A 26,196-nucleotide genomic window follows, 5' to 3' on the forward strand; every position below is an offset into this window, starting at 1 on the left:
TCATGAGAGATGATAATCTATATCATTTTACTATACTCCTCCACACAGTGATGTCATTGCTGTGCCCACTTTACTTCCCAATAATCGTTAAAACTCCCACACAGAACATTGTGCTCTCTGATGCCCACTTGAATGGCAAAGTTTCTCAAGAGAGATCATAGTACAAAGCTGCTCTAATGAAATGCATTGCACATGTAAAATCTTAAAACAACGACACTCACATTTTGGGATTGATGGAGAAGAAGTAGTTACACAGTAAATTATATACAGAAGACTTGTCTCAGAATGTCCATGCAGACTTCATGTATGAATAAGGCTTTGATCACTATAAAGATTTTTATACACGTTGGATAAACGAGAGAAGGATCCTATATATTCTCATAACCCTCTCCCTACATGATCGGAAAATTCCAACACACAAGTTTATGAGCGAGTAGAAGGGATATTGTCCATTGGCCATTTTGAATAACATCACAAGAAGCTTTTGGCACCTCATAAATAAAGAAATTGGCATTGTATGTACATATCCATTCTACTGACGGTGAAGTTAATGCCCATTATTCTGGTTCACGATTCATAACGATGTGCTACTTGACTTCATAATTAACATTAGATTAGAACCTATCACCCAGTTTTTGGCAATTAAACTGGCCCCAGTGTGTTTGTCAAGAAATGTGCATCACTAGTATGTTTTTGTCAAAGAAAATCTCCAAGTATAGTGCTTAAAAAACACTTTATATCATGAGAAGATTCCCTCACATACCTTTTCTTTCAGTCATAGGGGGATGACTATCTTTTCAGTCACGGATCATTCAATGTACTTTTGAAATTATGCTGGCCCATAATTTGATTGCCGTGACTGGCCCAAGGTCATGGCAACCACGTATCAAATCCCGAGCGTGCACACTGCCTATCCGCTCCCCGGGCATGCGCACTGACTCTGGGTATACAGCGTCAGCTTTAAACAATTTAACTTTACTGCTCAGTAAAGTTAAACTGTTTGAAAAGAACAAAGTGTTGAATATGCGATTGTTCCTGGATCTGGAATCAAGGAGACGGCTTGCGGCAAAACTGTGAGTGTTATACGGTACACTCACAGCCCAAAGGAAATGGGACACTTTTTACTTGTGGAGTGCCAAGGTGTGGGAACACAACAGGCCCTCCTCCATGACAACCACCCTGTGCACCTTACAACCGTAGATTTAGTAGTCCTCGTAACAATCTACTGCTGATAAAGCATCATGCTGCTCTCAAGATTAGGTGATAAGACCCAGCAACAGATTCACTTTAATAAAGTAACTACCGTATGTATGGGGAAATTAAGCATTTGATACACTGACGATTTTGCAAGTTTTTCCACCTACAAAGAATGGAGATGTCTGTAATTTTTATCGCAGAGACACTTCCACTGTGATAGACAAAATCTTGAAAAAAAATCCAGAAAAATCACATTGTATGATTTTTAAATAATTACAATGAATCTTTTATTACATGAAATAAGTATTTGGTCACCCACCAACCAGCAAGAATTCTGGCTCCCACAGACAGTAGCCCTCCTACTCTGCACTCATAACATTTATTAATTGCACCAGTTTGAACTAGTTACCTGCATCAAAGACACCTGTCCACACACTCAATCAATCACACTCCAACCTCTCCACCATGACAAATACCAAAGAGCTAACCAAGGACACCAGGGACAAAATTGTAGACCTGCACAAGGCTGGGATAGGCTACAGGACAATAGACAAGCAGCTTGGTGAGAAGGCAACAAATATTGACACAATTATTGGAAAATGGAAGAAACACAAGATTACTGTCAATCTTCTCGGTATGGGGCTCCATGTCAGGTCTCGCCTCGTGGGGTAAGGATGATTCCGAGAAAAGTCAGGAATCAGCCCAGAACTACACGGAAGACCTGGTCAAAGACATGGAGAGAGCTGGGACCACAGTCACAAACATTACTGTTAGTAACACACTATATCGTTATGGATTAAAATCCTGCAGGGCACGCATGATCCTCATGCGGATGTCAGCACATGTCCAGGCCTGTTTGAAGATCGCCAATGACCATCAGTATGATCCAGAAGGTCATGTGGTCAGATGAGACCAGAATAGAACTTTTTGATATCAACTCCACTCGCCGTGTTTGGAGGAAGAACAAGAATGAGTACAACCCCAAGAACACCATCCCAACCGTGAAACAGTGGCAGAAACATCATACTTTTGGGGCTCTTTTCTGCAAAGGAGAAAGGACAACTGCACGGTACTGAAGGGAGGAAGGATGGGATCATGTATTGCGAGATTTTGGCCAACAACCTCCTTCCCTCAGTAACAACAGTGAAGATGGGTCATGGCTGGTTATTCCAGCATGACAATGACCTGAAACACACAGCCAGAGCAACTAAGGAGTGATTCCATGAGAAGCATTTCAAGGTCCTGGAGTGACCAATCAAGTCTCCAGACCTGAACGATCTGGAGAAGATCTATATGGAGGAGTGGGCCAAAATCCCTGCTGCAGTGTGTGCAAACTTTGTCAAGAACTACAGGAAACATCTGACCTCTGTAATTGCAAACAAAGGTTTCTGTACCAAATTTAAAGCTATGTTTTTCTATTGTATCAAATACTTTTTTAATGCAATTTAATTATTTAAAAATCATACAATGTGATTTTCTGGATTGTTTGTTTAAGATTCTGTCTCCAATAGTTGAAGCGTACCTATGATAAAAATTACAGACCTCTCTATTAATTGTAGGTGGGAAAACTTGCAATATTGGCAGTGTATCTCATATTACTTATTTTCCTCACTGTACATGTATAAGTGGGTATGTCCATAAACATAAATTGTATGTGCACTATGTACCGTATATTTCTTCCCACATATATTTAATTGTAAAAAAATATATATAGCATATACAGTATGTCCATCCAAAAAGGACTATTCCATGTAAAAAATAATTATGCCCGTTGACATGTATAAAAGCTATACGTGCAGCATATTACCATCACCACTATAATAAAAGCTAATGGATAAAATAATAAAGATATGCCGGGGCGATTCTGACAAGAGAAACTGAGGGATAGTTTGCTAGCTCTTTCATGCATTAATTTGAATGACCTGGAAAGCTGCCCACGAGGCAATCTAAATCTGAGTATAACGTGTGCGCATGAATGATAAGACCGGATGTCCATTAGCCGCTAGAAATACATTTCTTCTTCTAAAATGTGGACTTTCATTATATATTAAATCATTAGTAATGCCTAATTTACCACATTGGCCCTTACTGATGACTTCATTACAGCATTCTGTCAGATGCAAGCTAGTGCTGCATGACAGACACAGATACTATACAGAGGTCTCTGAGCAGCCAGGTGTACATACGACCTGTCAGCTCTCATATGTCTGCTTTACAAAACACTTGCAATTCCTATGTTGGCAGCAATACCAATAGTGCTCTAACCTGGAGCTAATCCGTATCCGAGACACGCTCACTGGCTCAGGCCATGGATAACTTTCCACCACAGGACTAAGGTCATACTGCTCAACCTCCAAACTGATACCATGACATTTTATAAACTTGGCACCACCACAACCCCGCTGTGGCAACGAGGCGTACAGAATATTCTTCCCAACCAACACGGTGCAACAAAAAATAACTCCGTACTACCCAATGATAATAGGGGCCTCATTAACGGTGATTTTTGGCCAAGTTGTCTAGTATTAAAGAGGGTGGCAAACCTGGATCATGTCAGCTATCATCAGGAGCAGGACAGGTGAGAGTCTGTACCGCTGCTCCTTTTTTCAGCTCACAGTATTGTCAAACTGATCCTTTTTTTAAAAAATGTGTCTTAGTTTACACTTGTTTTATTTATTTTGACTGGCAGGGATTTATTTGAGAAAAGACATGTTCTTCATAATTTCACGCTGCAGGAAAATTCTGACTCCTATAGAATAACAGCTAACCTTCTTGACAGACTAGAGAAAAATGTCAACACAATGACAAGAAAAGATATGGAGTTCTGGCCACCAATTTTAATAAGGGATATTTTTTCTGAAAGCGAAGCGGACAGTAGAAGCACCGGCAGAAGAACTAAATTATGCTGTTTAGTCATATATTGTAGATAAGACAAAATGATATATGGCCGAATTTCATAAATAGCCATTTCCTAGCTTAGAACTAGCCCTGGCAAAACTATTACCTGGAACATGAAACAATTTCATATTTTCTTGCCATTTCACCCATTCTCATACGGTCGCTTATGGCAGTATGTGTGCACTTGGATATTATACTTATACTAACAAGTGTGCTGCCCCTGTTTTTGGCTTTGCTTTAGTTTATTAGACTCCGTACATTGGGGGGGGGGGGGGGGAAGCGCCTTTGGGCTGTGCACCTTTAACCACTCAGCTTTACACAGGCTTGTTTTAATTACAATCAGGCACTGGACCTGCTCTGCCCTCGTCTATTTTGAGGCCTGGCTGGCATATAGTGAGGTACAGGGGCAGAATTACCATCAGTGCAGCTGCATCGAGGCCCCGAGGCGTAGGGCGCCTAATAATGAGGGCAATCGGGCCGATTTCTCTGATCACGAGGCGCCAGTGGGGCCCATGGCCAGATTGCCTTCATGTGCAGGGGACAGGGAGCGATCCCCGCAGCTCCGCTGCCATTTTGATATGGCTCCGCCGCCATATTACTTTATATTTTGATTGATGTGTGGTTAATAATATATTAAAGGTGGGGTAGAGTGCGGGGGAGACACATGTATGTATACAATATATTTGTCATTGCTATATTCAGGACTGTGACATTCATCTTGAAAAGACAAGACGTGACAGGAAGATGTCAACATGAAGGTCTGACCAGAAGGAGAAGAAACAGCAGAAAACGATGTAAATATTATTCTGTATCTGCACTGTGTGACTCGAAGTGATAATATTATCTGTAAAATCCCTTCGGCTGTGTCACATTTGTGTGATATGCCTGTGTACAGCTAGGATTTTTCATCGGACAGCACAGATCCATGCACACATCCATTAAAATCATGGATCAGAGAGTAAGATCCGTAAGGGTCAGAAAATTCCCTGTTTTTACCTGATTTTGAGGATCAGAATAGGACATGCTCAATGCGTCTGTAAAAGCTGGCAGTTCACCGATACTGCACACGGATACAGGAATGTAGCCTTTTTATGTATAGCACAGTCCCTTAGTATATAGTATACTCACTTAGGCCTCTTTCACACGTCAGTGTCTCCGGTACGTGTAGTGACAGTTTTCTCACGTACCGGAGACACTGACACACGTAGACCCATTAAAATGAATGGGTCTATGCACATGTGCGTGTTTTCACACGGACCGTATGTTCGTGCTGAAAACACGTCGACATGTCCGTTTTCCACCGGCAGCACGGACCACAATACGGACAGCACACGTGCACACAGAGAACAGTGTGCACTCTCCTCCGTGTGCACGTAGCGCCCGCAGGAGAGACAGCGCTACACTAAGCGCTGTCCCCACCGCATGTGGTGCTGAAGGCAGAATTCACCTCTTCTCCCCGCCGGAGAGAAGAGATGAAAGATCACTTCTTTTTTTTTTTTTTTTTAGGGGGGGGGGTGAAAAATAAAGTTTGCATGTGCCCCCGTGTCCCCCCCCCCCAGTGCACCGCCTGGCCCCTTGCCGCAGAATATACTCACCCGGCCAGCTCCTGCGATGTCTCCTCTGTCCTCTCCGCGCTGGCCCCTTCTCCTGTGTGAGCAGTCACGTGGTACCGCTCATTACAGTCAGGGAATATGTAATGAGCGGCACCACGTGACCGCTCACACAGGAGAAGGGGCCAGTGCGGAGAGGACAGAGGAGACATCGCAGGAGCTGGCCGGGTGAATATATTCTGCGGCAAGGGGCCAGGCGGTGCACTGGGGGGGGGGGGCGCGGGGGCACATGCAAACTTTATTTTTCACCCCCCCTAAAAAAAAAAAAAAAAAAAGTGATCTTTCATCTCTTCTCTCCGGCGGGGAGAAGAGGTGAATTCTGCCTTCAGCACCACATGCGGGGGGGACAGCGCTTAGTGTAGCGCTGTCTCTCCTGCACGGTCCGTGTGGTCCTCAGGGGGCACACGGGCAGCACACGGATGCCGCACGTATGTGCCACTTGAGCACACGGACACGGATATCTCCGGTACCGGTTTTTCCCGGTACCGGAAATATCAGGACGTGTGAAAGAGCCCTTATGTATAGCACAGTCCCTTTGTATATAGTGTACTCACTTATTATGTATAACACCGTCCTTAGTTACATAGTTACCTCTTTTATTATGTATAACACCGTCCCTTATTACGTACCATCCTATCTAGTTATATATGGTGCCATCCTTTATTATATAGCATGCTCTGCTGTTATGTAAAGTGCTGTCTCTTACATAGTGTATTCTTGCTATTTTTGTTATTCACAGTGCCCTCTCTTTATTACATAGTTCCAGTTCTTAGATTTAAAATAACTGATTGTTAGGTGTCGAGTTCCCGCCGCTGTACAGGGGAATCTTGAACCATGTCCTCTGCAGTCTCCCATTCTTCCCCAGCCACAGAGGAGCCTGCTCAGCAGAGACATCGGGCCCAGCATCTTGCTCAAGCTGATGCTGTGCATCTGGTTACTGCTGCTGTCCCAGGTCCAGCTACTGTAACCAGCGTTAGTCATGGGCAAGCAGACGTTACACTTTTTGCCTACCGAGCATGCCCATGGGACGACCTCTCATTGGAGGTCGGGGGTTACATGCCCAGGTCCTCAAGCGGCTCCGATTGGACCACTAGCAAGGTCCCAGAAGGCTGCAACTATGAAAGGTAGCATGGCTGCTGCGCTAGTAGAAACTGAAATTGTATGTGTGTGTGGATGCGTGGATGCTACCTGGTGAAAGCTGGTGAATCATCCCCTTCCCTTGCGTTGTTGTATGTGGTTGGGTGTTTGAAGCTGTCCAGTGCCAGTTAAGTGCCATCCAGCACGAGGCACGATCCTACTGCGTCAATTTTGCAGTGGTCACCAGTGCGGCACCATGCGCAATTAGTGCTCTTTCCAGTCCCTAGTTAGGGCGATTAGTGGCATCCGCCAGAGCGGCGCTGCGTGCACTCAGTGTGCTAAATCTGTTATATTTTAGCTTTCCCTGTCACCGCAGGTACGGCACTGAGTGCTAGTGCGTCTAGAGGGACTCTAACCCTGTGTCGTTGGGGCAGAGTCCTGTGACTGAACACTGGCGTTCATTCTGCGGTATTGCGGCCCTGTGACGCAACAGGATCCGCCTCTTTACATACCGGGTGTAGTTAACCCATGTGTGTTTCTATTATACCGCCATATACTGTCTGCCATTACCGAGCAGCATGTAATATCTCTGCACTGTGGACCCTGGGCTGCGAACACACCTTATAACTTCCTTTATATTATTTGGTGCGTCCCGCCAGCCCTAACACTGCTGATGGAGCAGCATCTGACCAGACGACTTGTTCACCCATTAGAAAAGAAACTTTCCCACAATCAGCAGTCCCTGCATTATATATCTAACAAGAGAGGACAATATGTAATAAAGAACATGGCTCTATATAATCGGATATGTAAGGGACGGAGCTGTACATAACATGAGAGGGCATTGTGCAATAAGGGACGGCAAAATACATAATAAAGAAGACCATGTAAGATTTACATATATGTGTGTGTGGATGGATATATATATATATATATATATATATATATATATATATATATATATATATATATATATATATATATATATATCTGTAACTTTGTCGCCATAAAAGCATGGGGGCCCAGACACATTTCCCGCACAAGGGCCCCAAGCTGTCAGTTTCTGCCCCTGGGAAAGTGAGTTACTAGAGTAGGGACCATCCTGATTGGATACACTTTGTCGTGGTGGAATGTCTTTTATGTTTTTTTTCATCAAATAATGTCAACGTCAACTAAGTACCCTATGTTTTTCACATGTGTTACTACATATTTACTTATTGCTGTTTATGGCAAACTGGCCCTCTGCAGATCTTCATGAAAGAACACACCTGCTGAAGAATCTCCTGGCCAACTGGAAAGAATTTTCAGTTCCAAACAAGCTTTCAAGTTACAAGATAATTCTAATGGTTAAAGTAATTGTCTCAATATGACAACCTCTTATTATGCCTGGCAATTATCTTATCTCTATGAGTCCAACTTCAGAAATTGATGACCGGTGAAGCTCTGACAGCTGCTACACAGGAAATGTAATATTACACGTAATGAATGGACAGGAGAGTCTTCTATAGCGTCCTTATGGTAAACATGACAACTCATTTACAAGTGTGCATTCTAGGGTAGAATGTTTTTATTTGTGTTTATTTGTTTATAGTCTAATGATATTTCTTACTTTCCTATTTTTGCAGACATTTTTTGTTATTAGATGAAAATGATGAAACACAAAAAAACATAGCTTGCATTGGTTATTTGCAATTTTTGGTATTATCAAAAGGTTCCCTTTAATAATGTTGCAGGTTCATTACAATTTGGACACATTGAGCAAATAGGACAGTGGTAGTAGTAAGACCAGTTCTCATAGGTCATGATCTACTTTTTCCAGAACATATAGTGCCGTCACTAGAAGGTCAGGCGTTTGGTTTCTTTTTAATGTTGTTCTTTATTGTTCTTTTTTAAAAATTTAGAAAAATGCTTATCTGGCATTTGGATTTGATACTATTTTGCCATTTTATTAACTTTCTTTGTAAAATGACAAACTTCTATAGGTTTTTTTTATATACATTTTATGTGTGAATCCAGACGAGATACATAATATGCAGCAATGCTTATAATTGCTTACATACAGGACAGTGCCCAGTCACAATCTATTAAACAGACATTTCCTTTATCTGTGTACCTGGTGCCGCTGCCACAAGTCTAGGTAGTAAATTAGTAACGCTTTTCTATGCTTCAGGAGGTTTACTATGAAGGCAGGCTCAGTTTATGAAATGCTCTTTGTTTATGATTTCAGGTTATTAGTGAAGGCCATGTAGGAATAGATCTATCTTCTATGCCTGGTGCAATAAAACACTCTGGTTATAGATGGCCAAATGTAATTCAGGAACTTCCCCTGTATCATTCGCTGCGATCTGGCCATATGATTGTGCTAAACTAAGGTCATAACAGACTACCTTCTGGAAAATATGCTCTGACGTTCCTAAATATCAATACCCAGTACATAAATTGCAAATCCCTTGTTGTTTAACTTGGCTAGAGCTGAACAGAATGAATGCCAAGGGCTTAACCTCAGAGGTGAGGGAAGAGAAGACACAGTCTACATTGATTTCATGACTGAATGTCGTCTACGAATCACTTACCAGTTGTTGGTCAATGGGAGGAATTGCATCATGATGTCCATAAATTATAGCAGGGTTGTACTGGCTGAAAAGTACAGGATAGAAAACTCTTTTCCCTAAAGAGAATACAAAAGATAATATCATTATAGGACATAATCTGTTCTCAGACTAAGGGGGCAGACAGGCGGCCGTGTTTCTTGTGCGAGGATCGCAATGGATTCCTCGGACTGACAGTTGGCTCTCCTGACCTAAACGTGACAGCTGCATAGAAATGCATCACGCTGTCACACTCAGGTCAGGAGAGGTGCTGGGCCAGTCCGTAGACGGTGATGTGATCATCGCACAAGAACTATGCCCGTCTGTCAGCGCCCTAACAATGTATATGTTACCAATTAAAGGGAAGGCCTCATAAACCAAGTTAATACAGCTACTGTTCCAAAGTTACAAACTCTGCTGTCCAATTCTGCAGTCAATAATTTTCCTGCACTGCAGAGACATCGTTGCTTGGAGCCAGGTAGTGTTATTCACTCACAGCAAGCTAAATGGCCCTGAAAAGACTTCTTAGTAACCCTTTCTTACAGAAATCACAGCTTGAACAACAATGTCAGGAATAAGAGATCAGGGAACACCCACTGAACTCAAGGCTTGCAGCACTGCATGTAGATACAGATAACAGGTCTGGAAAAAAAATGCAGAAATCGGCGAACATCACGATGTAATCTCAGGAAGTATACATGCTATTTTTCCATTAAAGAAAATGTAGACAAACACTTGAATAAAAGAAAGTATCGCAAAACATCCAATGATACATCTATAACCCTAACACAGTCACAGCTTGATCCTTACGTTTGTGAGCCCAAAGACTCCTCTACAGCATAGCGGAATGTAACACAATAAATGGAGTGCAATAATACAACATGCTACTTGTATAATGAATAATGTATAATACAGAACTACTGGACTACAAATATTTTTTTGTTCATTTATTTAATCTTATTTCTTATTTTTTCTAAGACCTACATACCCATATATATGTCTTAAAAGGGTTGATTCTATTACCAGATTCCCTTTGCGTTTTACGCACATTATTATGACTGTCTCCACTGGGGCTCCACTAAATTCCCTATCAGTATGCATTTGGAGTGTGGGAGGAAACCCATAGAAACACAGGGACAACCTACAAACTCCTTACAGATGCTGTCCTCGGTGGGATTTAAATTCAGGATGTCAGCGCTGAAAAGCAACAGTGCTAACCACTGAGCCACCGTACAATACTTGTTTAAGAGTTGTATCTTGTTTAGCTATCAACATCAATATCATAAAGCAGCTCAACTGAATATAAGCTGAGCACAGTTCTCTGCAAATGCCACTGCACAGTGAACGGAGTTGTGCTGTTCTAGCTCAGCTCACCGTTTATATCCAGCAGAAACTGCAAACAGCAGATCAATTGGGTGGTGGTTTTGGACCCCAACCAAACTGATATTAATGGCCTATTCTAATGATAGGTCCTAAATATCGTAAAAACAGGACAACCCTTTTATACTGGATCCTCCACTCTCAGTTTTGTTTTAACACAAACTAGTACTTAACGGCAGCACGGTGGCTCAGTGGTTAGCACTGTTGCTTTGCAGCACTGGGATCCTGCGCTCAAATTCCACCAAGGACAATATCTACAATGACTTTATATAATTTGGTCACATGATCGGAAACCTCCCGCAGTGTCGATTACTGCGGCGTCACGTGCGTGTCGCGATGGTTCAAATATACTCTGAAACTGGGATATACCTCCCCCTTCCAGCCACTGCAACAGCATAAACTAAACTATGCAGTAGTCCTCTACACCTGAATGAAATTTCCCTGGGATTAAACGGTTTTTTGGCTATTAGTTGATGTCACCATAAATAGTTACTCCTCAAGTGGTTTAACACCCCGAAGCATTTTTTACTGGAAAACGCGCGTTGAGTGTGGTGGACTCCAGGGCACTAAACCTTATAATGCATAGTTTCTCAACTCCAGTCCTCAAGACCCACCAACAGGTCAAGTTTTCAGAATATCCTTAGTATTGCACAGGTGATAATTTCATCAACTGCACAAGCATTAATTCCATCACCTATGCAATACTAAGGAAATCCTGAAAACATGACCTGTTGGTGGCTCTTGAAGACTGGAGTTGAGAAACGCTGTTAGGCTATGTGCACACATTGCGGATTCCATTGCGGATTTTTCCGTGCGGATGCTGCAGAATCCGCAGGTAAAACGCCCTGCAATTTACCTGCGGATTCACCATGGTTTACTGCGGATTTAGTGCAGTTTTTGTGCGGATTCCTATTAAGGAATAGGTGTAAAACGCTGCGGAATCCGCACAAAGAATTGACATGCTGCAGAAAATAAACCGCTGCGTTTCTGCGCAAAATTTTCCGCAGCAAGTTCACTGCGGATTTGGTTTTCCATACGTTTACATGGTACTGTACACCGCATGGAAAACTTCGTTGTACTGCGCAGGGTCAAATCCACAACATGTGCACAGACCCTTATAAGGTAACAACTTTATAGATACGACTTGTTATTTCATGCAGATATATTTATGTGTATTATATATGGCACGATTCTAGCCATGCCGTATTTATATTAAAAAATACTTCTAAGGGTGTAATGTGTGTGGCATACTTTATTATTCTCATTTTTTGTCCTAGAATGTAAATAAATATTTATTTATATTATATGTTGAGTGTTAAATATCTTACCTATACAGGTTTGTTTGATTTGTAGCAGTAATATTTGCATTTAATGTGTGCTTAGGCTTTTAATGTATTGTTCTTGCCTTTAATGACTCTGCAGGAATTTATTGCTGCTATTTATAACATATGATATCTATGTAATATCCATATTCGTTGTACATGTGCATGTTATTATGTCCAGTTGTTCTCACCATTTACCTCGTCCATGTTTTTTCCCCCTCTTTTTAGTGTACATACGTCTGTTATTTTATTGCTTGATTTTATTAATTGTTGTCAAAAGTAAAGTATTTTATATTTCATTTGGCCTTTATATAAAGTGTTTTTCTTATATAATTTGTACACTATGTATGATAGGAGTCTGACTTCAGCACCAGCTCCAAGAACAACAGTCCAGTTCTCGAAATGGAAATCTATTCTGTGCACCCCTTAATAGAGTTATGTGCAGAACCCGAGCTCTCAAAATATCAACAGTGACCACCATTTTTTACAGTAAGTAATTTTGATAAAATCATATCAGGAAATTGCCATGTACGAGTGCCTGAAAGGGGTTTTCCGGTACTTTAATATCGATGGCCTATCCTCAGGATGGGTCATCAATACCAAAGATTGGTGAGCGTGCGACACCAGGCACTGCTGCCGATCATCTGTTCCCGGTACCGGCAGCAGCCAGATGTGATCAGTTGTAGTTCTGCACATTCTTCCTTATTTGAGTCAATAGGGGTTGCTCTGCAGACCGCTCTGTGGCCACTATGCAGCTGAGTGAGCTGTGCGGTTCTGCTCGCAAAGGATCACATCCAACTACTGCCATCACTGGCAACAGTGATTATCTGAGGTGCTAGGAGTCACACCTCTACCAATCTGGTCCTAAGATTAGGCCATCAATATTCAAGTACCAAACAACTCTTTTAAAACTAAACATCAGTATATTTATCATTTAAAAACACAGTATTATTCTGAAATAAATTAGTCCTCATCATGATTCATCATGACCTAACATCAGCATAATTTCTAATGCAAAGGTATAGTAATGTAGTTGCTTGAAAATAAATTGTTAATGATTGCTAGAACAATGAAACAGATAAAAGAAAACTGAAATCTGACTTCTTGACAACTGTTGTTTAAGAGGCGGCATTAGCTTGTGTTCTCCTCAGTGCATTCACTAACTCGTGAGTTTAAAACTAAAATGGATAATCCGTGCTGGAGATTCGAGAGCAGGTCGCAGCCGGACAGGTCATACCTGGTTGTGTGTTGATCCTACATGTGTTCAGAAACTCTGCATTGAAGTAGATATCCACATCACAAAAAAACAGAAGGACATTGTTTCCTTTCCAGGCACGAGCACCAACATCTAATCCTTTTCCACGGGAGAATTCTTCGTTCAGCTGGATGAATGTGAAGTTCTTGAAGTTTGCAGCTCTGTAAAGATAGAAAAAAAACAACGATTTTTCTTTTTGCAGTGCATTTCACAAGTGCACACAGTCCTACCTTTATGGGAGGTATAGTAGCTGTATAACTGCGGTAAAAACTAAATTGGAAAGGAAGAAGAAAGACATGTACACTAAAATCATCCGATATTATACCTATCATTTGAAAATAAAAATAAATTATAGTAAATAAATTATAGGGGCTGTATAGTGCAGCCGGATCATGAAACCCCCACTGATTGTTCAAAACACTGCTCTGCATGAGCTGCGCGCACTGTGCGTTATACAGGCTCAATAGTAAGTTTATGAGTAACCTCTTTTACAGCACAATTAATTAATCCAAATTTACTACTGAACCTGTTCACCCTTCTCTCCATGCACCTCATTCATACAGGAAGGGTGCACTTCAGTGCCATGTGTTTTGATCAATTGTTAAGGGCCGAAAGACCTGGAACCCCAATCGACAGCGCTATATTGCCCCAATAATTAGAAATGAGCGGATCGATCCGCGAAAGATCGACTTAAGAGTTGAATTTTCTGAAATTCACAGGACCCAACATATTCTTCCTCTCTGATCACTGCGGGATCTGTATAAAACACTACAAATGATACCTTTTTTGCAATGGTTTAGATTTTTTTGAAAATAGGCGTGGATTGCAATGCGACATTATGCTCCAAAATTACTTCCACAAAGTAAGCCAACTTTTAGTTCTATCAACTTAGACAGTGTCTCATCCTGATGTGTGCAAAAACTGTAAAGCACTGCGGAATATGTTGGCGCTATATAAATAAAGAGCTTATTATTATTATGAAAAATCTGGCTCATTTTAAAACACTGGCTAAAAATTTGTAAATCTGACCTATTAGGTTAAAAGCTTAAAAGCCCCATCGCCTCCTGTTTAACACAATCCACTTACGTTAATCACTACTTTTCAAAAAGGATGAGTGGCAAATGATTGAATAATTATGGCAACAGGGGCTACTTTAAGTAAAGCAACATTAATGCAGTTTGTACTTGTAGGGAAAAATTTTACTGCTGGAAAATGTTCTTCTAATATTTCATGAGCAGAAGTGGCTTTCAGTGATATATAGTGCTTGGAAATGTGCATAGATGTTCAAACAGTGTTTTATGACATTACAAGTAATAACATTTTTTATTTTACTTTTTTATTATTGGACATGATGGGAGCACTAAATGATTTTTTTTCTTGATTTCATTATTGTATGCATTAGGAATTGAGAACTTTTATGTTTTTATTTTGTCTTTTTTATTATTAAATTTGAAACATAAATCATTTTAAAATTAAAATAGATATATCAAAGCGATATGGGACTGTCAGAAGAAAAATTAGTTCCCAGACTCTTTAGACACAAATTCACTGGTACAAACAAATTTAGTATGACATTTACTGAGCAACTACCGTATATACTCGAGTATAAGCCGAGAATTTCAGCCAATTTTTTTAGGCTGAAATTGCCCCTCTCTGCTTATACTCTCGAGTCATTCTCAGGAGTTGGCAGGGAAGGGGGAGCGACAGCTGTCTAATAATACTCACCTGCCCCTGGCGCGGTTCCTGCATGTCCCTGGTTCTCCGGGCGCTGACAGCTTCTTCCTGTGTTGAGCGGTCACATGGTACCGCTCATTACAGTAATGAATACGGACGCGACTCCACTCCCATAGGGGTGGAGCTGCATATTCATTACTGTAATGAGCGGTACCTGTTATGGACCTGGTGGTTAGGAGCACTAGGAATGACCTGATGGTTAAACTGTAGAACAGGACAAGCTCTGGGAAGTGGGAGCTCTGCTGACCGCAACCCCTAATCCTATCACACACACTAGCAATAGCCGTGGAGCGTACCTAACTCTGCCTAGACGCCTCTTCACAGCCTAAGAGCTAACTACCCCTAAAGATAGGAAATAAAGCCTTACCTTGCCTCAGAGAAATTCCCCAAAGGAAAAGGCAGCCCCCCACAAATATTGACTGTGAGTTAAGATGGAAGTCACAAACACAGGTATGAAACAGGCTTCAGCAAAGGAGGCCAGACTTCACTAAACAGACAGAGGATAGAAAAGGTATCTTTGCGGTCAGCACAAAAAACTACAAAATGCCACGCAGAGTGTGCAAAAAGACCCCCGCACCGACTCACGGTGCGGAGGTGCCACTCTGCATCCCAGAGCTTCCAGCTAGCAAGGCAATATCATGATAGCAAGCTGGACTAGAAAACAGTAAACAACAAATTAACTAGCAGGGACTTAGCTTCTGCTGGAGTAGACAGGTCATCAGAAAGATCCAGGAGAGATCTGAACCAGTGCTAGGACATTGACAGCTGGCATGAAGTAACGATCTGAGTGGAGTTAAATAGAGAAGCCAGCCTAGCACTAAACGAAGGCAGCTGAGGAAGGAATCTCAGAACCAGCAGCTCCACTCACAGCCACCAGAGGGAGTACATGGACAGAACTTGCCGAAGTACCATTCATGACCACAGGAGGGAGTTCAAGAATGGAATTCACAACAGGTACCATGTGACCGCTCAACACAGGAAGAAGCTGCCAGCGCTCGGAGAACCAGGGACTGTGCCAGGAGCAGGTGAGTATGACGGGGGCAGTGCACGATATTTACCTGTCCCCAATTCCACCGTTGGCTCTGCTGTGTCTTCTGCATCCTCTGCAGTGACGCTAAGGTCAGAGGGTGCGATGACGTGATTAGTGTGCGCACCGCCCTCTGCCTGAACAGTCAGTGCAGAGGACACGGAAGACACAGCGGCGCCGATGGTGGAACGCGGACAGGTGACTATATCAAGTGCCGGGGGCCTGAGCGATGAGAGGGCCATGTGCAGCATTATATGGGGCAAATATCTCTATGGAGCATCTTATGGGGCCATAATCAGCATTTGTACAGCATTATATGGGGCAAATATCTCTATGGAGCATCTTATGGGGCCATAATCAGCATTTGAAACTCTATTGTATAAATCCGAGGTTATACATAATAAAATTTGATCTTCTATATTGTAATCATTGGATCCTCCATACTTCAGTGTGCGTGGGGCAGAAGATGCCAAATCCGCAATGACGTTCAAATTTGGCAACAGAGAGTTGACCAAGAAACATACACAATGGGCCTCCTCATAGGTGGAAAATTGGCCAAATATACACTAATGCATATTGTTATCAAGAGAATGGCTAGTAGTAGCCAGATAAAAAAAATCCTAAAATATTGGATAAAGTCAAGAGGCATTAGAGGAGCAAATGTACTATCTATTTCAAGTTACATGAAGTTCCTGTTCTTGCCATAAGAGACTGAAATATTCCGTTTCTTTACTTGATTTACGTAATTTGACTGTGTTTATGATAAATCTGTAGAAATTAAAGGGGATGTCAGTTGAATGCAAAGCATGTAATATTAGAGAGCCTTGCTAGGCATCATGAGAGTCACGCTTCCCATGTTTAAAGAAATTTCTGTAATGTTTTTAGGATTTCCAAAGTATTGCACTGGTGATAAATGCATAATTTGTGCAATACTGAGGACCCCCGTACACAGACTAAAGTAGGATTAACCCGCTGATATTGATGGGTTTGAATGACAGTCTAATGTGCATGGGGCGTCAGCTGAGTGATGGTCGGGACAGATGTTGATGGCATATGCTGGATTTCAGACTGTCCTCTCAAATGCCACCGGCCAATGTGTCAGCCAGCAGCTTTCTTAGAAAACACAAGAGTGCTAAGATGAACGAGTGTCCTGTGTATAGGAGAGTCAGCTGAGATGTCTGTCGGCCAAACCATAGTTTGGCCGACAGCCATCTAGTGTGTATTTCCAGCCTGAAGATAACTGGAGAACATGATCTGTTGGTGTGCTATGAGAACTGGAGTTGAGGAACAGAGCTTTAAAATACGTAATGGACAACAGAATTGTATCTTCCCATCATGATTGCTTTATGAATATCCTTTCTTTGATATACACACTACACTAAAAACCACAAGTTCAAGGAGTCCATGCAGCATTCTAGGATAAAAAATAGTTTTGCATAATAATCATTCTTTTTCTACTCTTGCCTGAGCTTTTTGAGAATAAAGTATCCCAAATATTTTCTTTCTCGTAAATTCTTGACTTTACTTGAAGTTGCTAATGGATGGACCTATTGGTTTTGCGACCTAGAAGTTATCCAACAAGAGAAGGGTCATTCTGTTGCTATTGATTTCACTTGTATGATACTATAACGCTAATATTTGGTGTTACCCTTTATGTTCTGTCCTTTAACCAGTTCAAGACCATTTACCTCCCATTCCTTATCAGGCAGATTTTTGGGGGGTTTTGAACATCCGGTTTAATGAGCTGCACATTTTTTTCTTGTTTAGAAAAAGTAACCTTTGCATCTTATTTTTGTCATTTCAATTTTATGTCACTGTTTTTTTTTCTGATTTAGGCATAATCAGTGGGAAAATAAAGGAAATAAGTGTCTGTTTTTTTACCATATTTTTATAACCACTAAAATACATTTCATTTAAAAATGTGCTCAGCATTTTTATGTACTGGACACTTTTTATGGGGCGGGTTTAGGAAACATGACGCAGATTGACAATGGCATTTTTTTTTATCATTCTAGTTTTGGCTTAACTTACGTATTCTGCCCCCCTCCCCAATAAGGTCATAAAAGAGATAAGATTATAATGACACTGCCATATACATAAAATGGTAGCCAGTCCCTCCAAAACGGGCACGTTTGGCAGATGTTAATCTAATAAATAGGAGCATTTTAAGGGGGGTTGTGTTTTCACTCTGTGGAAGTAAAGCAAAAAAACCTTTCTACTCTATCTTAAAGTGGCTATTACTATAAGTGACACAAAATATCTGGGGGCATGTGAGAAATTTTGCATTGGAGCCTAAAGGCTACATGTCACGTCTCTGTGTGCGAGTAGTGGTTATGGAGAGATGGCCATGGCACTTCTGCAAAAGTAGTACCGAAGTCTGAAAAATTCACTGTTGTTTTTACATAAACTTCTATTACCTAAATGTTGAGAGCTATGATGGCAATCTTCTTTTCATGTTGTCATTACTAAAAATAATAAAAAAAATAGGAACAATTTTCCATTTATGTAAATAACCTTATAGTAAGAATATAAATGGATCTAAGACCAATCCTTCGAACTATTGCCTGCTCTAATGTAATCATATATCTAAGAGAGTGTCACCAGAGCGTGAAGCACGGAACAATTGATGAGAAAGATAAAACTGCAATATAAGAAATATAAATATTTTATTAACCCTGTAGTATTAGTTCTTGCTCCAAAGACTTTATCATAAAAAAGAAGAAAAAAAGGAAAACTTTGCATTATTTAGCAGTGACTGGATGTGAACTTAGCCTAATAGGAAAAATATCAGCATCACCGGGTGAATAATGCTGCCAGACTACTCTGCTCATTTGTAACCTAAGAGAAAATGCAGCCATTAATCTACACTCATGATCTGCGTGAATGTTATCCAACTGTTTAAGAAGAACAATTCAGTAAAAACCCTTGAGAAGACCACTTCTTTGAGAAGACCATTAAATTATCTAGACCAGTTCCACTGTTACAGATTTTCAGTTCCAAGTCATATAGCTTGCATACAGGTCATGTTCCTTGAGAAGGACCACACTTCTGGACAAAAAAAACATCTCTCAATGCAATTTTTTAGGTGGTCACCAAAAAGAGATTTCACCAAAGATACTAACTCGTGTTTAAAATGAAATTTCTTTGAAGACTGCCCAAAATTGTCTCTAAATATAATCCATACATAAAAACCAGTGAAATCAAATCTGCTACAGAAAATATGGTCAAATTAAAAGGATATCTGTGGTCTTTTAGCAAGTTTTTACTGTATGTAGCTTCTTTTTAAGCAGAGGCAAGGTAAACATGGAAATTTCAGGCAGGACAAGTGCTTAGTTGCATTAATTCAATTCCAATATTTGGGTACTGCAGAAATACAGTAGTCCCTATACCAAGACAAAGAGGTGGGCACTCAGCAGTCCAATGGGGATCTGCTATCTGTGAGTTCAAGAAACTGTTACTCTTGTGAAAACATATCTATCCCTCGGAAGGTTGAGCAACCTAGAGCCAGGGTAATGTTTTATTTACGGTGGATGGTTTTTTAGGTCATTCCTTCCCAGTGCATCCTAACCTTAATGGTTGCTCCACTGCAATAAGATAGAAAGTGACAGATATCTTTGCATCATTGCCTTACTTTGGGGCACTGCCATCTTTCTTCTTCTGTAGTCGTGTTATGTTTTCTCATGTTAGATATCTGTCCTGTCACACAAATGAAATGCCTTGCGAAGGATTCATCCTTCAGTTCATTTTTGCTCCTCAAAGATGTCAATATTTTGTTGTTGTTGTTTTTTTTTACACCAAGACAGCAAATCTTAGAACTACGTGTGTTGTCTTCTAATACAATTTAATCTTTAAGCAAACAGCATATAATGAAGTTTACCTAGGTTTAATGATGGTGTGGCGACTCACTAACTGTAATGGTGACATATGGACATCACGGAAGTCATTTCTGCATCCAATGATTAGCTGCAGGGGTCACAATTTGGGATGACTGAAGCCAGGTTAACTGCGACCAGTGGGGGACCAGGGTGCAGGGATCGGTAAGGTGGATATTACCTTTCTGTGAGTGGGCATATTTTTGCAAAACTTCCCGATGTTGTATTTTAGTAAATGATAGGTTATTGATTAGGGCAGCAACTCATAAGCTTATTTTTATGATTACCGCCAAATCCCAATACATTTGACAACTGGCATGGGGTCACCAGGACCTATTTATATGAATGAGTATGTGGGTTATTAGTTTTCACAGCCCATATTGTACAATGCAGACCTTAGAAAGGAAATATGCTTTCACATATGCTGTATATTCGATCTGCTACAAATGCTGAAATAACTGCAAAGTAAGATGACATTCAGTATCCTTGAAAAGTAACTTACAAATAACAAGAAGGAAAGTCGCTGAAAAATCATCAACAGATTAAAATTACAGTATTCTATAAAGAGCTCAGTCATCTCTTAAGTTACAAAGTAATTTAACTTAAAAGTTCCATATGGGGTCTTTTGCGGGGGGGTTTTATTATCACAAATGTCTATGTATTCGGCTATCAGTATTAATACAGATGGGAATTCATGAAGGTTTTGTTGCAGAAAATGTTTGATACCTATATCATCTGGGATGTTATATCAAGCGTGAGTTTTGTGTCCTACTCACCTAGACGTGTTTTCCAGTATAGCCTTCACCTCCTGGGCCTGCTCTTTACCAAAGTATACCACTGTGAGATGAACTCGTCTATCCTGGTTTATGCACACTTCTCTGTAGAAGAAACATACATAAGAGAACAGTTCTTTCAGGGGTAATTGTGATAATACATGCAGTAGGAAAGCAGTAATTATGGATATACAATAAGGAGATTGGCTGCAGACAGAGAACTGTATATAGCCAAAATACCGTATACAGGAAACTACCTAAAAGCAGAACAGAAACGGTCATCATGGTCGTCATTCTTGGCTACTCTGCCTCATAATATTGGCAACAGTGTCCCATACTAATAATATTTCACAGCCACTGTTCTCTATAATACCAGCCATAGTGATACCAGCCCAAATCTCCCAACAATACCTACAGTGCCATATTGATCTAACCACGCCGACTGCTTACATTCTCCATCCCCAGAGGATTGTACCTCACATTGAGCAGCTGACCTACAGCCACATTTACGTACAGTAGATCCTTTACAATCAGCCGAAGACAATGTTCTATAGTAGATGAACCTACTCTAGTTGACTTTCCATCAAAAGGTGTACAAAACACCAGTTTTGATTTGTTAACCCCACAGTGTTTATACAGATATTTAGGATCTGATTCACTACGTTTTTTAAGTCACTTTTCTTTTTTGTCCTGTGGTTTTTGCTGACTTTTTTATGCCAAATTCATCAAAAGGGCAGAAAAATTTGCATGTTTTGCAAACTGTCTCAAAAAATGCACTATGGAGATTGGAGCAAAGTTGCACCACATTTTGTGTGTGTTTTTTTTTTAAATAAAATAAAAAAAAAGCTAAATAAATCACTAAAAAACAATTTGAAAAACAGCACAAACAGTTTGATGAATTTGTCACAAATCAAAAAGTCACACATTTCGAGAAATGCAATAAGGAATCAAGCCCCATGTATGTAATATTAGACTTTATCAGCTCTATTGGGGGTAAAAATAAAAAAAAAAACTAACATAGCTTTAAAAATAACGAACACCAGTAACTTAAAATCAAGCACTGTACTATTCTCCAACTTTAGTCTCTAAAATAACTTTCCTATGTAACAGTCCCTGCATGATTAACCATGTAGTCCATGCACTCTGATGTGGCTTAACAAAAAAAGGTGCTGCTTTATGATATCCATGTGCCCTAATAGTTCCTCTGTGCCTTTAATGCAGGGGAGAGGAACCTCTAGTCCTTATCTCCGCCCACAAGGATCGCAGTGCTCCTGACATGGCGTGCATGCACTCTCAACACTCACTACTGAACACTAGTGGCCATTGTGAACACTTGAATAATGCAATATTTTTTATGTGGATAGTAGAAAAATAAAAAAAAGAAATAAAGAATTGAAACGGGAAGAAAAACTTAAACTAAAATAAGAAACGGGCCTAGCTTAAATATGAATACATCAGTTTCAGACATAAAATCTACTTTAGCTTTATATTCAGAAATAGGGCTTATTGGGCTTATTGAGTTATAAGTATTACATTGCAGGACCCATAGAATAAATTGTGAACATTTTTGTTTCCTGTTTTTCTTTTTTTTATTTATTCAGCGAATCTTCATTCATATGGAATAAAATATTCACATTATTTATATTCAAACATAAAAGTGAGAAACACGTAGTGCCTCTACAAATGACCAATGTGTCCCTGACTTTTGATTATAAATTGGTTTGCAGCTATAGACAAGCTTCTAACATTTTAATTAAAGCAAAATAATATATCTGTGTTCAGCCGGTGTCCCTCGCATACGACTGAATGTAATTTCAACAGACGGCACCGTACTAATCTGCGAGATGCCATGCATTTCCCTTGCCTTACCTTGCTGATAAATGGCATTTATCTTCACAGTCCTATTTCTCGCAAATTAAATATGTAAGATGACTTATGAATTGCTTTTCAGACTGCAGACTTTGTACTTCTACTGAAATATAGAGAAACTCCACATTGTTTTTTTCTTAATTTTTTCTTTTTAGATAAAAGGTGATAACGTTCGGCAATAGAATCCAAACTGCATTTTCTGTTTTTCATTCTAATATTTATTACATAGTCTACCTACATGAAACAGGTAGTCTTTTCAGATGAAAGCCATCCTAGCGATAAGCTGATCGCTACAACTTCAGAAACCCTCGGTGATCAGTTGGCTTTGGCAAATGAAGCTTCAGAGTATAGACACATGATCAGTAAAGGTGGAGGGTTCGACCCGCAGCGTTTACTGATCGTGTGCACATACCCTTAGTTATTGCTCACAAGACTTAAAGGGGTAATTCCCATCTCCAAGATCCTATCCCAATATGTAGTAGGTGTAATAATAACAATATTAGCAAATAACTCAAATTAGAAATGTAGTGTAGTTTTTTTTTCATTCACTACGTCTCTTTCTTCATGTGCTCGTATTGCAGGACCTTAGGTATCCATGTTAGTTTGTTTGCTGCAAGTGGTCATCATAACCATGGAAACCTAAGGTCCTGCAATAACTGCACATGAGAAAAAAGACATAGCGAATCAGAAAAACTCTACTATATTTCTGATTGGGGGTATTTCCTATTATTATTATTACACCTACTACATACTGGGATAGGATCTTGGAAATGGGAATACTCTTAATATTAAATGGCGACAGTTGAACACTGTTAGCAGCTTTCTGCCCAGGCTCATAAAGGGAAGTCCTAACTGGTGACTCCTCTCGAAGAGGGCAAATTTAATGTAATTTTCATTTTTTTTTTTAAGATTAGAATAACTAATGCATAAAATATACCAATAACAAGAGTAAAAAATCCTAACATTGTAGATATAGGAAGGATTCTCATACTTTGCTTAAGTCACTACACAAAGAAAATTTAAAGAACTTCTATTATAAATATTTCTTCACATTACTATTAATGATGATAGTGTGGTTTTAAGGTCCATGTAAGGTGGATGTATTGTTTAGCATTTGCCAGTACCTCAGCAAAGGGGTAAGGTAGCAATATATACTGTATATATTGCTACTTACCCCTTTGCTGAGGTACCCACAGACTCGGAGGGTCCTCTTCAGTCCTCTTCCATGCACTTCCACATTGTGTGAATATGTCATCCTACCCGAGGGAATCCCTTTCAGGATTCCTAGCTAGGGATTCCCTTGGTCAAGAAGACTCTCCACACAGGCCGGGACCTCAGCAAAGGGGAGAGAAGTGATTTTTATTTTCTGATGAGCAACATTGCCGAACTCCTAACATTGCCTATTTGGGGTTGGTGTGTGTAAACCTGAGCAGGCAATGTTCGATACAAACCCTGAACTTTCCAGATCGGGTTTGCTCATCACTAGATACAGTATGATATGTAATGGATGACAAAGAGAAACCATTAAGTGTAACACCACTAGTACATGACAGTAAAATGATGGTCACTTGTCTTAGATCAGGGGTGTCAAACTCATATTCACCAAGGGCCACACCAATTTAACCCCTTTCTGACCTCGGACAGGATAGTACATCCGAGGTCAGAAGCCCCGCTTTGATGCGGGCTCCGGCGGTGAGCCCGCATCAAAGCCGGGACATATCAGCTGTTTTGAACAGCTGACATGTGCCCGTAATAGGCGCGGGCAGAATCGTGATCTGCCCGCACCTATTAACTAGTTAAATGCCGCTGTCAAACGCAGACAGCGGCATTTAACCGGCGCTTCCGGCCGGGCGACCGGAAATGAGCGCATTGCCGACCCCCGTCACATGATCGGAGGTCGGCGATGCTTCAGCATTGTAACCATAGAGGTCCTTGAGACCTCTATGGTTACTGATCCCGGACAGCTGTGAGCACCACCCTGTGGTCGGCGCTCACAGCACACCTGCATTTCTGCTACAAAGCAGCGAACATCAGATCACTGCTATGTAGCAGAGGTGATCGAGTTGTGCCTGCTTCTAGCCTGCCATGGAGGCTATAGAAGCATGGCCAAAGTAAAAAAAAAAAAGTAAAAAAAAATGTGAAAAAAATAAAAAAAAATATAAAAGTTTAAATCACCCCCCTTTCGCCCCAATCAATATAAATCAATAAAAAGAAAATCAAACCTACACATATTTGGTATCGCCGCGTTCAGAATAGCCCGATCTATAAAAAAAAGGATTAACCTGATCGCTAAACGGCGTAGCGAGAAAAAAAATTCGAAACGCCAGAATTACGGTTTTTTTGGTTGCCACGACATTGCATTAAAATGCAATAACGGGTGATCAAAAGAACGTATCTGCACCGTAATGGTATAATTAAAAACACCAGCTCGGCACGCAAGAAATAAGCCCTCACCTGACCCCAGATCATGAAAAATGGAGACGCTATGAGTATCGGAAAATGGTGCAAATTTTTTTTTTTTTTTAACAAAGTTTGGATTTTTTTTCACCACTTAGATAAAAAATAACCTAGTCATGTTAGGTGTCTATGAACTCGAACTGACCTGGAGAATCATAATGGCAGGTCAGTTTTAACATTTAGTGAACCTAGCAAAAAAGCCAAACAAAAAACAAGTGTGGGACTGGACTTTTTTTGCAATTTCACCGTACTTGGAATTTTTTTCCCGTTTTCTAGTACACGACATGGTAAAACCAATGATGTCGTTCAAAAGTACAACTCGTCCCGCAAAAAATAAGCCCTCACATGGCCAAATTGACAGAAAAATAAAAAAGTTATGGCTCTGGGAAGGAGGGGAGCGAAAAACGAACACGGAAAAATGGAAAATCCCAAGGTCATGAAGGGGTTAATGGTCGTCCCCAAAGGGCCATTTGTTACTGAAAGTCCGGATGCACACAACCGAGTTCCATCCAGAACATGCATTTCTCTGCACAGAGCAGTGCATGCCCCTGTATAAGGCATGTCACGGTGGATCAGCTCTTTGCCAGGCGCTGTCACATCTTCCCTGGATCTCACTGAAATCATGGAGAGCTATGGATGCAGTTTCCAGTCACTTGTCATTGTCATTGGTGCTGAAAGTTGCTGATAAACAGCTGGTTCAATGCAGAATACAACTGGACGCTATTCTTGGCCTAATCTGAGGAATGGGCATCTATAGAAAAAGGGATCCTGAAGTGAGAATACCACTTTTATCTGCTGCTCCATTCTTTGGTATACTAGAAGAGGGTTTTGTGAGGGCTAATCCCAAAACCCCCCCTTCTGAAGACCTGATAAAGAGGTTCTGTAGAAGCTGATTAACCACCACTTTAGTTCAGCAAAGCCAATATCTCAGTTCTGCAGAGATGGTTGGTGGGATTAACCCTGTAGTCAGTCAACAATCCCCCTGCTTCCATACATAGCCTGCATTAAAGGGGTATTCTCATGCCGAACAGCAAAATAAGTCAGCATGCTTTCAGCAATCATGTTGCGGTAAGCATGCTGCCGATCTTCCCCTCCTGGTACTTACCTAGAGGTCTTCTGCTCATCTTTGCCTGATCT

At 40.7% G+C, this 26,196-nt stretch overlaps 1 protein-coding gene across 4 annotated transcripts in view; it reads right to left on the reverse strand.

The window, feature by feature from the left end:
• CSGALNACT1 (chondroitin sulfate N-acetylgalactosaminyltransferase 1) overlaps window positions 1-26,196 on the reverse strand; it is a 405,248-nt gene that overhangs the window by 10,590 nt on the left and 368,462 nt on the right. For all 4 annotated transcript variants that reach the window (XM_077274367.1, XM_077274359.1, XM_077274374.1 and 1 more), the window contains 3 exons: window positions 20,737-20,838; window positions 13,310-13,488; window positions 9,356-9,450 (listed from right to left, as the gene is read on the reverse strand). In XM_077274367.1, coding sequence (XP_077130482.1) covers window positions 9,356-9,450; window positions 13,310-13,488; window positions 20,737-20,838 — 376 coding nt within the window. The remainder of the gene's footprint in view (window positions 1-9,355; window positions 9,451-13,309; window positions 13,489-20,736; window positions 20,839-26,196) is intronic.

The sequence above is a fragment of the Ranitomeya variabilis genome, chromosome 1 (assembly GCF_051348905.1).
Source record: "Ranitomeya variabilis isolate aRanVar5 chromosome 1, aRanVar5.hap1, whole genome shotgun sequence".
NCBI lineage: Eukaryota > Metazoa > Chordata > Amphibia > Anura > Dendrobatidae > Ranitomeya > Ranitomeya variabilis.